Raw genomic sequence first — 15,906 nt, 5'->3', positions numbered from 1 at the left:
CCATGAATGTAATTTCACTATAAGTATGAATTTAGCATAAATTTGAATTTACCACATATGTGAATTTACCATAAATGTGAATTTACCATAATTGAGAATTTACCACGAGCAAATTTATCATAAATGTGAATTTACCACATGTGAACTTAACATAAACCTGAAATTACCATTAACGTGAATTTACCATGGATGTGAATTCACCACATGTTATTCTACCATAAATGTCTATTCACCCATGTGTGAATTTATCGTAAATGTATAAAGTATGAATTTGCAATAAATGTGAATTTTTTGTGTGTGAATTTAGCATAAACATGAATTTACAACATGTGTGAATTTTTCATAAAGGGTAGAGTGTCCGCAATCACACACCCACGCACTTTCACAATCACACCTAGGGACAATTTAGGTTGACCAATTAACCTATGAAGCATGTTTTTGGACGGTGGGAGGAAGCCGGAGACCCCGGAGAAAACCCACGCATGCACGGGGAGAACATGCAAACTCCACAAAGAGGTCCCCCATTGATGTTCTGGTTCAGGTCCCCCAGCCGGGACTTGAACCGGGGCCTACTTGGTGTGAGGCAAGAGCGCTAACCACTACGCCACCATGCATAAATTGAATTGATCATAAAAATGATTTTTTTTTATCTGAATATACCACATCTGTGAATTTACCAAATGTGTAAATTTATCATATATGTAGCCATTCCTGCATAATTAATGTGAATACCTTGTGACTGGATGAAATTTTGCCAACACAACTGATGTGAACAGAAAGCACTTTAGACATGTAAATACAGCCTGCACTCCCCTAACAGAGGGAGAAGCATGTCATTGTGGCTGCATGCAGCATTTTGAATGTCTAGTGCTGTAAGGCCTTTAATGGACACTCTGTATCTCTGAAAACCAAAATGTTCTTCCTGTGAGTGCACAGTAATAGTTGAAGGTTTTAGCCTTCATCAGATTAAGACTTTCCATCAAACAGAAGCCTTTTCTCAAATGTGAGTGGCGTGCCAGCCTCTGTCGGGGAGGACGAAGATGCAGCACACAGCTGCAGTGCTGGATGTTTCTTTTACACAACTAGGGAGGTTTGTTTAGATTATAAGCAGTGCTTCAAGCTACAACTACCAAGTGCAATCACACTAACAGCCATTTTTCCTGCGTTTGTACAGTGCAGAAACAAAGAAAGGCTTGCTTATCCTCCCAGACTGTATGGATATTAGATGTAGGATGTTCTACCTAGAATTAAAAGAATTAAAAATTTCTATTGTTCATCACACTGCAAAAACAGGCCCCTTAGAAACAAGTAAATTCTTATACCATTGACAGATTTTTTTTGAATGAGCAAAACACTCTGCCATTGGGGTGGTAAAAATGGTCTTAGCAAGATTTCTAGTTTTAAATGTAGTGCAGTGTGAGATATCCCTTGAAGTATTTCCCTAAAGGGTGATGCTGTTCATCATGATGCAAAAGAAAAATGTCATAACTATAAACAGTACTACATTAAACTAATAAGGTCTCTTAAAGGTGTAGAGAAACAGCAGATACAGCTCATTTTTACAGTAAATATAATTTAAAAAAAGGACAATAACAACTATCTACCAAAAAGCTGAACTAACACCCAGCTATCCTCCCACTATTATGAGGAAGGATGGATTTATTTTCACTCTAGTAAACAGCAACCCCCCAGGTAAAGAGTCCTTAAGTCTGAGATGCTGCACACGTAATGTCCGGGGAGGAAAACAAATGCAACTATGCACATGCAGGATAACACCCTCTATGACTAAAGGCCCGTAAACACCGGGACGAATTTCGCGCGCGATTTTCGCCGACGTTTAACGCCTCGTGACTAAACAAAGGGGCACCAATGTGAGTGTGCACACCGACGCGAAAAAACGCCACGCGTCAAAGCGTCAAAAAAAAAAAACGCCTCGGGTTCGTTTTTTTTTTTTTTGACGCGTCGCGTCGAAATCTATTCGACCAATGAGAATGGCGCTTTTGCACACGTGTCTGGAGTTTCTATATTTACAGTAAAACACAACTTGGGGGCCCTCAAACACAAAACTGCCTTGCTGAGCACACATACCAGCAAAGAAGATAGACGCCGAGTTGCATCTACACTGCCGCGAAGAAATAATGACGGACTTTCTAAAATATCCCCGAACCAAGCACCAGTTGGAGCTACTGGTGCTTGAAATATTCATGTTTTCTTTGTATGATTCTGACAAGCGCGTAAATACTTGCTCTCTTCTTCTGAGTGAAAAGCGATTTTAAGAAGCGTAAAGTTGCGCAGCGCCACCTTGTGTACAGGAGTATTTCTGTTTACATTAAGCGCCATCTAATGTCAGGGAATGAAATTGCATGTTCGCTCCGCTCATCATCAGCGAAAATCGCCTGGGTGTGAACACAAAAAACGTGGCGAAAAACGCTAGCGAATAACGCCTGGCGAATAATTGTCCCGGTGTGTACGGGCCTTAAGAATGACACAGTCATGTACCATTTAACACACAGTGAACACGCTGCAGACTTTCAGCTTGCATTAAATTTTCAAAAATGTTTCATATGGCTTAAGTGGTAAAGAAGTCCATCCTCCATGATGGAGATTGAAAACCACGGCCATCCACACTGTTGTGGCGTTTATCATGTAGGGCTGTAGAGCATCGTTTATGACAGATGCTGTGAACAATGAAATAAAAATCTCATCAAAAGCTCTGAAATGCAGAAGACGAGAACGGCCATGACCGCTAGATTTTCATTTTAGTAGATTTTATTGAGATAATGACTTAATAACTTGTTTTTGTGAGATAAAACTACGGGATCAGCTGAGGAACGGGAGAGATTCCTACAGGAGGAAGCTGGAATCCATCTCCAGCAGGATAACATGAGGGCGGTGTGGTCTGGAATGAAGAAGATCACAGGATGTGGGGGGAGAAGCAGACCCATCACAGGCAGCAAAGAGAGAGCTGATGAGTTTAACACCTTTTTCAATAGATTCAGCTCTCTGAATGCCTCAGCCTCCTCCCACCCACCTCCACCACACCACCCCCCTGCTCCTGCTGCCTCTCAGCTATTACACCTCCCCCCTCATGAACCCCCCACACCTCCTCACCTTTCTCCCCCCTCTACTACACCACACCTACTGGGCCCACAGTAAATCACCCCTCCCCCCAGTCCAACCACCACCCCCCTCCCTCCCTGTTTGACTGTAACAACCTGCCAGGTGAAAAAACAGCTAGAGAAACTTAACCAGCACAAAGCAGCCGGCCCGGATGGCGTCAGCCCTCGTACCCTGAGGACCTGTGCCCACCAGCTGTCTGCGGTTCTCCAGCATCTCTTCAACCTGAGCGTGCCGCTCCTCTGGAAGACCTCCTGCCTGGTCCCTGTACCCAAGAAGACCTCTCCATCTCACCCCAGGGATTTCCGTCCAGTTGCCCTCACTTCTCATGTAATGAAGGTGCTGGAGAGGCTGGTGTTGGCTCAAGTGAGACCGTTGTTGAGCTCTTCTCTGGACCCACTGCAATTTGCCTACCAGCCGCATCTGGGGGTGGAAGATGCTGTCATCCATCTGCTGCAGCTCACTCACCTGGAGCTCACCTGGATCTTGGTGGAGGCATGGTGAGAATCACCTTCTTTGACTTCTCCAGTGCCTTTAACACCATTCAGCCTTCTTTACTGGGTGATAAGCTGCGGCTGATGGGTGCTGGTGCGTCCACCGTCTCCTGGATCACTGATTACCTGACAGACAGGCCACAGTGTGTCCGACTGGGCAGTGTCCTGTCTGACGTGGTGCTGAGTGGTGTGGGAGCCCCACAGGGCACTGTGCTCTCTCCCTTTCTGTTCCCCTATACACCTCAGATTTTCAGCACAACTCAGAGTCATGTCACCTACAGAAATTCTCTGATGACTCTGTGGTTGTGGGGTGTATAAGCGGTGGATGGGAGGAGGAGTACAGGAGGCTGGTGGACGGATTTGTGGAGTGGGCTGCAGAGAATCACCTGCTGCTCAATGTGGACAAGACCAGGGAGATGGTGATCGACTTCCGGAGGAAAGGGACGGTCTTACAGCCTTCTGCATCCTGGGCAGGGATGTGGAAGTGGTGGAGGAATATAAATACCTGGGTGTGACTATCGACAGCAGACTGAGCTGGAGGAGCCACAGCACTGTTGTGTACAAGAAGGCCTGCAGCAGACTCTACTTCCTAAGGAAGTTGAGGTCGTTCAATGTGTGCAGCAAGATGCTGGGGATCTTCTACCAGTCTGTGGTAGCCAACACCTTGTTCTTCTCTGTGGTCTGCTGGGGAAGCAGCATTGCAGTCAGTGAAGCCAACAGACTGAACAAGCTCATCAGGAAGGCGGGTTCCATCATTGGCTGCAAACAGGACACATTTGAAACAGTGATGGAGAGGAGGTCACTGAAAAGACTCCATTCAATCATGGACAACCCAGAGCATCCTCTCCACCCTGTTCTGGACAAACAGCAGAGCTCCTTCTCTAGAAGGCTCAGACAGCTCCGCTCCAAAACTGCCCGGTACCAGAAATCCTTCATACCCAATGCAATAACCCTGTACAACAACTCACTATGCAAAAGATAACCTTTGCACATTTTTTTCTCTTCTTCTCTATTTTGCACATTTCTTTTGCACATCTCTTTACCTGCACTGTTTTGTAAATAGCTTTTTAAATCATCCCACATTTTCCTTGTTCTTGTTTATTTTTATTTTACATTATTCTTAGTCTTTTTTTTCCCCTATCAGTTGTTATGGTAACGAATAAATTTCCCACGTGTGGGATCAATAAAGTATTTCTGATTCTGAAAAAAAACTTGTTTATTTAAGATAACACAATATATTCTTCATAGTTGGAAATCAGTAACATAACTTTTGGTTGGAGATGTTAGGAGAAATGGCAAACACTGCATCATCCCTAGCCAATCAGGTTCTCCTTTTTTACTTTTGCTGTCCTTTAGGGCGCAAATTATGTTAGGGTTGCCGGGTCAGAAAAACTTTCCAATCAGCCACATTCATTTAAGAAAAAGATAAGCAACATTCAGTCATCCACTAGGGTTGGGCGATGTCCCCTAATTTGGCCGTTGACGATGTTTGCTGTCAACCATCGGGATGGACGATGACATCGTCGGGGGGGGGGGGGGGGGGGGGGGGGGGGGGGTATTTTTACATTTTTCGCTCTTATATAACTGCTATTCGTTATTTTGCTTTTTTCCTTTTATTTCCCAACTGATGGTTAATCCGCGATGATCCAGTATAAACTGAGGGAAGTGACCTTTACAGAAAAAGTAACAAGCAAAATAGAAAAGAAGTGGTCCGCTCCCGCACTTAACTAGCGAAGTGGACCGGCGGAGGGCGGATTTACAGCTTTATGTTTGATGGGAAGGGGGGGGGTACATGAGCGGTATGTGTGGGAGATTTAAGACTGCGATCCGTCCCGCAGCTCTAGGGGTACGAGCGATCAAACTCAGAACCGGGTCTAAACGTGTGTCTGAGCACAGCTCGGATTGTCAGCACACACAGCGGTTTGAGCTTCAGAGCAGAAATGTCGCTCAGTCCTTAGAAAACATTCAATCAATCACGCGGATTTGTGTTTCCAGTCGTGTCCCGACTAAATAAAGGCTGATGTTATTCACAGGATGCAGCGCCACCCAAAGCTAATGTTGTTAGCCCGTGTTAGCATACTGCTAATCCTGGCTACGTTCAGAAAAAGCACTGACCACACGGATTAAAATTCAAATGATGAGCGAACAGGTGTTTCATAATAACCGTAACATTAATAAAAAGCACGTTTAGAAGATCGTCTCGTATTTTACCGAGCTGACATGTCAATGCATATAGCCGCTCGGCGCTGTTATCGTTTTGTATTGAATTGTTACCTTCAATAAAGTTTGGAAAAAAAGCCGCTCGGCGGAAGTTGTATCCTCTTCCGGTTTTCAAACTGCGCATGTGCGAATACTGCGCATGTGCGAATGATTTATTCCGACCGAAATTGTGACCTTAGTGAACGTTTTTATATTCTGAAAACATTTTTCTGGGCCCATGTACACGGTTGGATTCTAATCCGACCATTGATCCCATCAGGATATTTTGTACATGTAACCGCGGCTTATGGTGTCGACGCGCAACGTGGCGGGGGCGTGGCATCACGATGGTGGTCTCTCCATCGGGATGTCAGTCACCCATCACGATGGACGATGATATCGTCCATCGGCACAACCCTATCATCCACAATAAAAATTTATAAGCACCAGCCCCTTGCTAGTATCCGGTTGGACCCCCTTTTGCCATCAGAACTGCCTTAATTCTTGGTGGCATCGATTCAAGAAGGTACCGTAATTTCCAGATTATAAACCGCTACTTTTGTCACACGCTTTTAACCCTGTGACTTATTCAATGATGCGGCTAATTTATGCATTTTTTTCTTTTTATGCATTTTTTATAACGGCTGCTAGGGGCGGTCGAGCAGAAAGGGTAAGAGTGAGGCAGGGGGAACCGGTATATGTGTCGAGGAAGACGCAAGTTTAATGTAAATTCCTGCTTTGTGAATGAATAGCAGGAACAGACCCTCATCATGGAAAATGCAAGAAGAAATGCATATGACGCAGCTTTCAAGTTAAAAGCAATCATTAAAGCTGTGTGAAAGAATCCACCATCACCAACAGGTTTCGAAAAGACGGTCTGCTGCGTGACGGAGAGGACAGCGCAAGCTCAGCAGTGAATTTGCCTAAGGATGAGAGTGACACTGACAGCGACAACGAAGGAGACACAGAGAGATTGTGGCAAAGAATGTCTGATTCTTTGCTATTCTATTCCAATCCGACACTGAGGAGGAAGACTTCCATGGTTTCAGTGCACAGGAGTAGAGGGCTGCATTGGGACCACGGGACCCAACGCGGTTTGAATTGTGCTGTGGGCGGGAGCGGGCGGCAAAAAAAACCCCCAACGGGATCAGTGTTGCCATGAATATCTCATGAATATATAAAAGCGGACTAGGTTAGGCTGTGCGACTGATGGAGTCTTATGTACTGAAGGTCCATAACGCACCAGGTAGAGACGCCTAATGGCCACTGTCATCTAACCTATTGTTGGGGGTGTGCAACGCCCCGCCCCGCCTCTTATGAATAGTGTTCTTTAAAGCCTGATACCGCGGTCGCGTGTGGGAGGAGCTACCAGCTAAAGTTATTGTCTGATCGCTACATAGAGCGGTGTCTGTGTGCATCAATGCATGGTAGACACAAAGAATGTGGAGAGATCAGGTTTATTATTTTGAAGAGTTCTGCATGGTAATCATGTTTCCATGTTTGAGTTCATAAAATCATCCCAGAGAAAGTCTCTGCTTCAACTCCCGCAGTGAAAGCTGGGTCTTAATCTGATGGCCGTATTTCCATCTCTCTGACAGAGTTTGAAGCCAAAGCCCCTCCCCCGCCTCTTTACCTGCTTTTCCTCTCTACCTGTTCACCTGTTCATATCCTCTGCAGCTGAGAATTGTTTTTCCCCGCGCTCCTCAGTCTGTTTTACACAGAGAGCGCAAAATACGGTCATCGTAGGTTGACACGATAGTCGGTGCACTCCAGCGCAAGCGAAGCAGAAGGAGCTGTGACTATCTGGCAACACTACGTGGGATAATGAAGGAGCAGGTTGCCTGGCAGGTACATGATGTCAATTGATGAGGCAGAAAAGAACCTCTAACGAGGTTCATCGAATGGTGTACAGATCTGCGTGCTGATGCCCCACTGAGGCGCAGAACAGGAAAAACTGGAAAAGGCTGAAGCTAAAAAAAGTATTTTTTTTTCCGGAAAAAATTAATTCATAGATTTTCAGCTCTGTTGAACCATTACAATGTTTTTTCCTCCATAAATTCAAATGACTTTGACCTGCATCTTTACAAGTTGGTTCAGCGCACTTTAGGCCGTCTGTCTGCGCGTGGACACACTAGGTCCCTGGCGAACAAAACTTTCATCCTCTACAATTTTTTCACCTCTGAGGCCTTGGATTTCCTTTGTCTGATGCAGACGTGGCTGTCATTTCGTCGGTGAGTCCAGCGCGTTTTCTGAACTTTTACCGCCGGTCTGTGATTATTTCAACTCACGCGCACATCGGGCACTGCAAATTTTGTCAATCTACCTAAGATTATCAATCTTAAAACTAGCTGTAAAATCTTATTGATCTTAATTTTAGATAAAAACAGCAGCACGTGTAAGATTATTACACTTGTTTTAAGAAAAATATGCATTACCTGTCTTGATCAGTTTGTAAATCTAGAAAGTAGTCATTTTACATGGAAAACAAGAAAAAAACACTGCAAGCCTGATTTAAAGACAGGAAAACGTCCTAATTTAAGTTTATTAAACTTGTTTTAAGACAAAAATATGCATTACCTTTCTTGATCAGTTTGTAAATTTAGAAATTAATCATTTTCCATGCAAAACAAGAAAAAATACTGCAGGCCTGATTTAAGCACAGGTTAAGGTCTTAAGTTTATTTTAGATGTAACCATATTATCTGATATCCAAAAATGTACTTGAATACTGATGTTCAATAGCTCATCCAATATTTATAGGATAAACAATAGATAAGTATTTTTGTTTTTTACTGCAATATCGTCATCAACATTATATTTGATCAAAACACTGATTTTGAAATGATATGATAACCAAGCTTGTTTTCAGCATTTTTTCAGCAAGATTAGGTATAGCTAGTTCATAAGCAAGAAGGTCTCTGTTAAAACAGTGTTTCGTAAACCTGGCTTCAATACAATGTTGTCTGTCTTGTCAACAATCCATTGTTACCACAAAATCTTTTGTGTAGGTCCAAAAGTAAGTATTGTTTTATTCGCAGAAATGAAAATTAGTGACCTTTCACATACATATTTGTTAATATTGAGAACAAGCCACTTCACTCTAACAGCATGGTTATCTGATTTAAATTTAAATTATAAACAGTACTTTGCAATCCACAGATGATGCAATCATAATTCTACCGCGCTTGGTTTGGGCAATACCAACTCAATATTTTGTGCAAAGATCTATTTTGAATCGAAAGATTGTACAAATCAGACAATGATTATCTTCCTTAATCAAATAAGTTATTTGTTATATCAACCAAGGTTTACGTAGAATAGTTGATCTTTTAAAATATGTATTTTTCATGTTTTGTCGTAATTTTTCAATGGAACATTCCGGCGGGCAAAAGCAAAAATGGAATCCATTGTGACCAAATGAAGGGGGATTAATATGTTCAGAAGACTTGCTTAAGATAAACTAGTAGAGCCAACACGTTATATTCTGTTTTATAACTTATTTATTTTCATAATGATGGCATAAAGAAGTGTAACACAAAAAAATTAATTCTATTTATTGCATTTTTGGGATACCCTTTGAGTATTTTCATATTGTGACCGACCCAGCGCCATCTTGTCACATTTGCGACGTACATCTGATGATCCAGAACATGACGAGGACGAACAGGAAAAACAATTAGGAATATAATATTCGGCGGACAAGATAAAAGGAGGTAAGCTATATTAAATTATATGACATAGAATAAATCACCATTACGCTCCACGCAGCTGGTAAAGATTATAAAGTGGGTTTAAACATTTTGAGAAGCAGGCTAACGGAGCAACTAGCTAGCTTGCGCTAGCACTATTTTAGCTACTCCGTCACTTTTTTGTAAATATCCTGTATACATCATAAACATACTTTAAAATACAATTAATGAGATTTTGGTTCTGTTTAAATATGTTAAATTAATTTTTTGTTTAGTAAAAATGTATTTCAGTGTTAAGAAGTATGCTATTGTAGTAAGCTAACTTGAGTTATTGCTAGCCCAATACTGCTCAACTGTAACTCAGTTTTATGCTAGGGTTGCTAGATTGGGCAGTTTCCCACCCAAATCGGCCAGTTTGAAAGACTGTTTGTCATGTATGCTTGATGACCTTAAAGTTAGAATGAAAACTTGCTGTTATTAAAAATTGTGACTTTAACATTTTTAAGTTTGAGAGTTACTATTGTTGGCATAATTAAAACACAATTTTTGATCACTTCTAGTGAATAAGGATAGTATGCAAGTACAAGCTAGGCATTATAAAACTCTGCAGGAAATGTACAAAAAGTAGAAGCCCAAGCTGATCTTAACAGTTTTTTGATCTGGAGTTTCAGGCCAAACGAGCTTACATGGATTGTGGAGCCATAGGAGGAGATACCAGAGCTTCATCCATCGTGGATGTTTATCCAGAGAACTGAATCATGTAAGTATTATGTAAAAAGTATAAAGTAAAATTTTAAATGTATATATATTTTTCATCACTTGGTTTGTCATTGCAGGTGCCTAGAGAAATGCATGGAGTCCTTGCTCCCCACTATGATGAATTCATTGAGGAAGTCAGAATGTGATGGGAGGATTGCTGCGCCAGGGTCATTTTACAGAGTATGAAAGAAGGCAATAAAGCCACCAATCAACAGGGATAAAAGTAAGTTTATGCCTTTTTGATACATGTAGTTAGATGCGTGAATGCTTCTTCTCAGAAAACACTAGGTTCTATGTGTTTCTTCTTCAAGAAGTAAAATTTAATTTATTGTGTTTCAGTGGAAGCCAACTTTGCTCTGGTGAAGGCCCTTCCCATTCTCTTTCCCCCAGTGGCACCTCCATCAAAGAAACTGGGGTGTGCTAGTGAAGCTTTACTGCATGTTCAGGAGGTAAATTTTTACTTTTTTTTTATTTTTTAAGCACATACATAAAGAAATTACTACATTGGAGATACTAAAGGAAAAACGTTTTTTCTGCTTTATAATCAACAGAAGATCCAAACGTCTTCATCCAGAAGAGAGGCCTGTCAAGTCCAGTCTTGGTGTTCGATGGCAGCAGATGAATCGTTGCTATTGGTTTGATGCCAGTGACGTTTGAAAAAGAAAAGCTTCACGAGGGTCTGATTTTTCTAAATGGCATATTATTACACACTACATCTGACATACACAAATTGCGTGGCCACCCTTCTGTCATTCAGACAGAGATCCTTCAGGATACAAGTGGGACATCACCACCACATGAAAGAGCATTAAAGTAAAGAATTTGTTGGAAGATAAACTGCTTTTGCAGGTCAATGTTTATGTCTGTTCTTTAGATGAGTATTCTAATTGTGTTGTTAAAGAAATAGTTGTATTCCTAGTGCCTTTGGGTAAATTTGTATCACAAATCTCAGTTTGTAAGTTGAATAAAAGAATCGAAAAGTGAATTTGTTTTCATTCTTTTTAGTATTGAAACAAGAACAAATATCTTTTGCAACAGCTTGTTTCAAGATGTATTTTCTCAATTTTAGTAGGCAATAAATTTTAATCAAGCTCCTATATCCTAGTATCTAGTTTTTTTGTCTTAAATTACTGCTTAAAATAAGTGTTTTTGCCTAATTTCAAGATTTAACCGATTTACTATGGCTTAGATATTTTTACTTAAATCAAGACATCTTGTTAAGTAAAATTTACTAGCTGCATGGACAGATAATTTGACTTATTTCTAGTCAATTTCTACTAAAAACAAGTACTTTTTTCTTGAATTAAGATGGTGGTTTTTTGCAGTGGGCCGATGAGGAGGAATCACCACCGTTTACGAGTCTGTACATAAATGTCTCAATTCGTCTCTGTTGGTCTCCTTGCAGCTTTGAACTTGAACTTTTTGAATTTGGGTGCTCTCCACCTGTGCTGTGTGCTGTGGTTTATCGTCCACCAAAATACGATAAGGACTTTGTAAATGAATTCTCTGGGCCTCTGGCTGAAATCCTGCTTAAATATGATTGAGTTCTTATTGTTGGAGATTTTAATATACACATGTGTTTTCCAGACTATACAATGTCCAAGGTCTTTTTTAGTCTTATTGACTCTTTTAATCTTGTTAAGCATGTGTCGGAACCCACGCAGGAACGTGGACACACACTTGATCTGGTGCCAACATATGGACTCTCTGTTTCTAACCTGGTGATATGTGATGCAGTGTCTTCAGATCATATGCCTGTTTTATGCGACATCATTTTGCCCTGTAACACCTGTAGGCCTCAAGCCTACCACTGCAGCTCTGTTCTCTGCTTCTTTTAATCATGTCAGTGTCATCCTACAGTCCACATGTGTATGGATGAGCTCAGCTCCTGGTTACACTCCACCTGCCTGAAAGAATTGGATGCAGTGGCTCCACTTAAATCCAGGCAGCCTAAAGTTAAAGCTGAGCCGTGGTTGAACAACGCAACTTGTCCTGCTAGATGTGAGTGCAGAAAAGCTGAACGGAAGTTTAAGAAGGACAAGCTACAGGTGTCACTACAGATGTTGAAGGACAGCTGGCGTCATTATCAGGCTACTGTAAGAGAGGCAAAAAGGGTACATTTGTCAAATGTTATCCTGTTAAACCGTCACAAGCCCCATGTCCTGTTTACCATTGATGTAGCTCTAAATGCGCCCAAGTCTGGCTGTGTCCAACCTACACTGGTGACATGTGAAACCTTCCTTAAGTTTTTTTGTGGACAAGGTGAATAATGTCAGGGCCCTTATATCACCACCCACATTTGACCCTTCTGTTGTTGTGTCTTGCACTGGAACTTTTCACAAATTTGAGCCTGTCACTGTCCGTTTTACATGAGACTGTGAAACACCTGAAGCCCACAGGTTCCCCCTCTGATGTGGTTCCACCCTGACTATTAAAGAGGTTATCACTACTCTGGGACCTGCAGTTTTTGTTGTTATAAAGAGCAGCCTTTCCTCTGGTGTGTTCCCTAGAAACTGTAAACATGCAGCCATTGATCAAGAAGCCTAAACTGGATCCATCTGTATGGTTAAATTTTAGGCCTATTTCCAATTTCCCTTTCCTCTCGAAGATTCTGGAAAAAATTGTGTATGTCCAATTGAAGGATTTTCTAAATGAAAATGGCAACCTTGGGGTTTTCCAGTCTGGCTTCAAATCCCTACACAGCACCGAGTCAGCTTTGCTCAGGGTGTTTAACGACTTCCTCTTAGCTACAGGTGCTGGGGACCATATGGTTCTGGTGCTACTGGATCTTACGGTTGCCTTCAACACACTAGATCACAACAGCAACTGCTCTGCAGTGGTTTGGGTCATATTTAAAAGATAGAACTTTTGTGTAAACCTCAATAATATTCAGTCTTCCTCTGCTCCTCTACTGTACGGGGTCCCGCAGGGTTCAGTCCTGCTCTTTTCCCTTTACTTACTCCCCCTGGGTTCCATTCTTAGAAAGCATAACTGTGCTTTTCATTGCTATGCAGATGATACCCCAGATATACGTGCCAATAACCAAGAAGGATGTCTACTCCATCAGCCCTTTAATTGAGTGCTTGGAGGGCTGGTTCCGCCCTACCTCTATGAGCTGCTACAGCTGCATTCCCCTTCCCACTTGCTTAGATCAGCTGACCAGGTGCTCCTAGATGTGCCAAGGACATGGCTTTTGCCGTTGATGGCCCCATCTTGTGGAATGCACTCTCTATGCAGGTTAGGCAGCCTGTTCACTGAATTTTTTTTTTCTCCCTGGCTTACAATAAAAACAATAAAAACATCAACTCAGTGTGAGTTGATGTTTTTATTGTTTTTTATTTATTTTATTGATTTTATGCTGTTTTTTTTAGATTTTTGTTTTGTTTTTTATCCTGCGTTGTTAACCACTTTGGTCAGCCTCTGCTGTTTTAATAGCGCTTTATGAATAAAGTTGACTTGACTTGACTTGAAACGTGGCGCGATTGAAACTTTTTGGAGATCCAGGAGCAAGCAGGAGCTGCTCAGCCGGTCAAAGGGGAGATCACATGAAACATGGTCTTTCTCTGGTGGATTATTTCATCTTGTGGCTAACCTGTGAAATGTGGTTGACTGAGCTCTCCATGCGGCGGAGCTGTGAGGCCTGGATGTCCAGCATCTGCAGCACATTATTGGCCAGAGTGTTGATGAGGTAAGCCACACTTGCAAGTGATTGGGTGGTGTAGTTCTTCGTTTCCTCCAGTGCCTGTTGCTTGTCTGCAGACTGTAGGGAGGAAACAGATACGTTTCAGTCAAAAGCATCAAGAAATCATTGGGGTATGAGGGGCCGTATAAGACATTATTTATTCTGAACCATTAACATTCATACATTCTTGCTCTCACAGTCATATATACTCTCTTTCGCATACATATATTCTCTTACGCATACATATATTCTCTCTTGCACATACATATATACTCTCTTTCGCATACATATATTCTCTTACGCATACATATTTTCTCACTTGCACATCCATATATTCTCTCTCTCGCATGCATATATATTACTTTACACATACATACATTCTCACTCTCATTGTCACTCTTAAAAAAGAATATATGTATGTGAAAGACAAGTATATATGTGCGTGTGAGGAAAAGTATATATGTGCGTGTGAGAGAGGAGTATGCATGAAACGGAAGTGACTTTGCATGAAAAGGAAGGCACTTTGCATGAACCAGAAGGCAGATGATTTCTCGTGCTCTTATTGGACGAGAGGCCGCCACCTCCCATTTTGAACACACTGTAAACCCTAACAGTTGTACTGGCTCATAACTATTAAGGTTACACAACTTAAATGTCATTTTGTAGTTAATTCAACTATAAAGTATTAAGCTCTATCAACATTTTTTCAAATTTAACTTAACAGTGCTAAATATTTTAAAGCTTATTTGTATCTAGCACTCAAAAATTTTAAGATCCCTGAAGTAGCGTCATGATGTCATCACGTACTGGTGGGAGGGTCTTTCGTTTTCTCAACGTTAGCTCAGGTGGCCATGTTGGATTTGCCGAATGCGAGTATGCGACGTTTGAAATTGAAAGTCGAGCATTTTATTTTTCTGCAATGCATTGCGATTTCGTCCCGCTTCAAGACACCCCAACCTTGTTTTTTTTTTTCCATCCGCCTCATCGCTGATGGCGCCGTCCTGTCTTCAGCCCTGATTTAATTTGGTAAGTATCGTTCATGGTTTATTTTGAATGAATGCTTTAAAAATGGTCTTATACTACCGTAAATGTGGTTTACTGTTGTTTAAACATATGTGTGTTACGATTGTTTTAGAGCTTAATGTGGCAATGTATACATGATTAGTTCGTCATAGCAGACGTATGGCGAGCCAAACCCAAAATGCATTTCTGCCCGTAAGTTACGACAGTGATGAGTTGTTTTTTTTTCAGAGGTAGAAATGATCTGTTATGCTGCAATCACACTAAACGTGATCCGCGTGTGAAATTCGCGTTGGAGGCCTCTGTCTGTGGCTAAAGTTTGCTGCTGGACATTTGTCCAAAAATGTCACTCAAAGCCTCTAACGGTTGTGTGGGAGGAGCTACCGCCAACAGTTTTAAGCCTGGTTGCTACATGGAAGCATTGGGTTTTGAATGCAGCTTTAAGCTTTTATAAATCACTGATCTCCATTATAAAAAAGGTTTTTGTAAAAATAAATTAATCAACGTGCTCGTGTTGTGTTCAGGTACCGAACTACAGAGTGTTCAGTGTTTCACCTCCAGGTAGACGCCAAGGCCAGCCAGGTAACTTGTCTCCTGATCAGTTATTTGTCTAGAGCTATTTAAAAAAACAAAAAATGCAATAGGTTGTGTAGTGCAATAAATGTTTTTTGATCAGAATATAATTGAAACATTTTTTTAACATTGAAAAATCTCTTTTGGACTTTTTCAGATACTGAACTTCAGAGAGTTCACCAGAAAGTCACCATTTCACCAGAAAAGAGGTGTCAGTGGGTGAGTTTTATACTTATTTAATATATTCATCCTGAACTATTACCATTATTAGATTTATACGGCAGCATGGAAACATTTATGCACATTTTAACTAGCCAAGGGTCTAGTTAAAATGTGCAGGCAGACAAACACACTCGCGCAGTTAGTTAAATAGA

At 41.4% G+C, this 15,906-nt stretch overlaps 1 protein-coding gene and 1 long non-coding RNA gene across 5 annotated transcripts in view; one reads left to right on the top strand and one right to left on the bottom strand.

Annotated features, from left to right (window-relative positions):
* LOC101175519 (abl interactor 2) overlaps nucleotides 1–15,906 on the bottom strand; it is an 86,617-nt gene that overhangs the window by 35,145 nt on the left and 35,566 nt on the right. For all 4 annotated transcript variants that reach the window (XM_023950600.1, XM_023950598.1, XM_023950597.1 and 1 more), the window contains exon 2: nucleotides 13,850–14,017. In XM_023950600.1, the coding sequence (XP_023806368.1) occupies nucleotides 13,850–14,017 (168 nt within the window). The remainder of the gene's footprint in view (nucleotides 1–13,849; nucleotides 14,018–15,906) is intronic.
* On the top strand, nucleotides 9,338–11,242 carry LOC110014268. The gene is made up of 4 exons (XR_002872453.1): nucleotides 9,338–9,522; nucleotides 10,170–10,480; nucleotides 10,597–10,706; nucleotides 10,809–11,242. It is a non-coding gene; the product is annotated as an uncharacterized LOC110014268 (long non-coding RNA).

The sequence above is a fragment of the Oryzias latipes genome, chromosome 21 (genome assembly GCF_002234675.1).
Source record: "Oryzias latipes chromosome 21, ASM223467v1".
NCBI classification, from domain to species: Eukaryota; Metazoa; Chordata; class Actinopteri; order Beloniformes; family Adrianichthyidae; genus Oryzias; species Oryzias latipes.
This window is presented reverse-complemented; position numbering and strand designations above follow the sequence as displayed.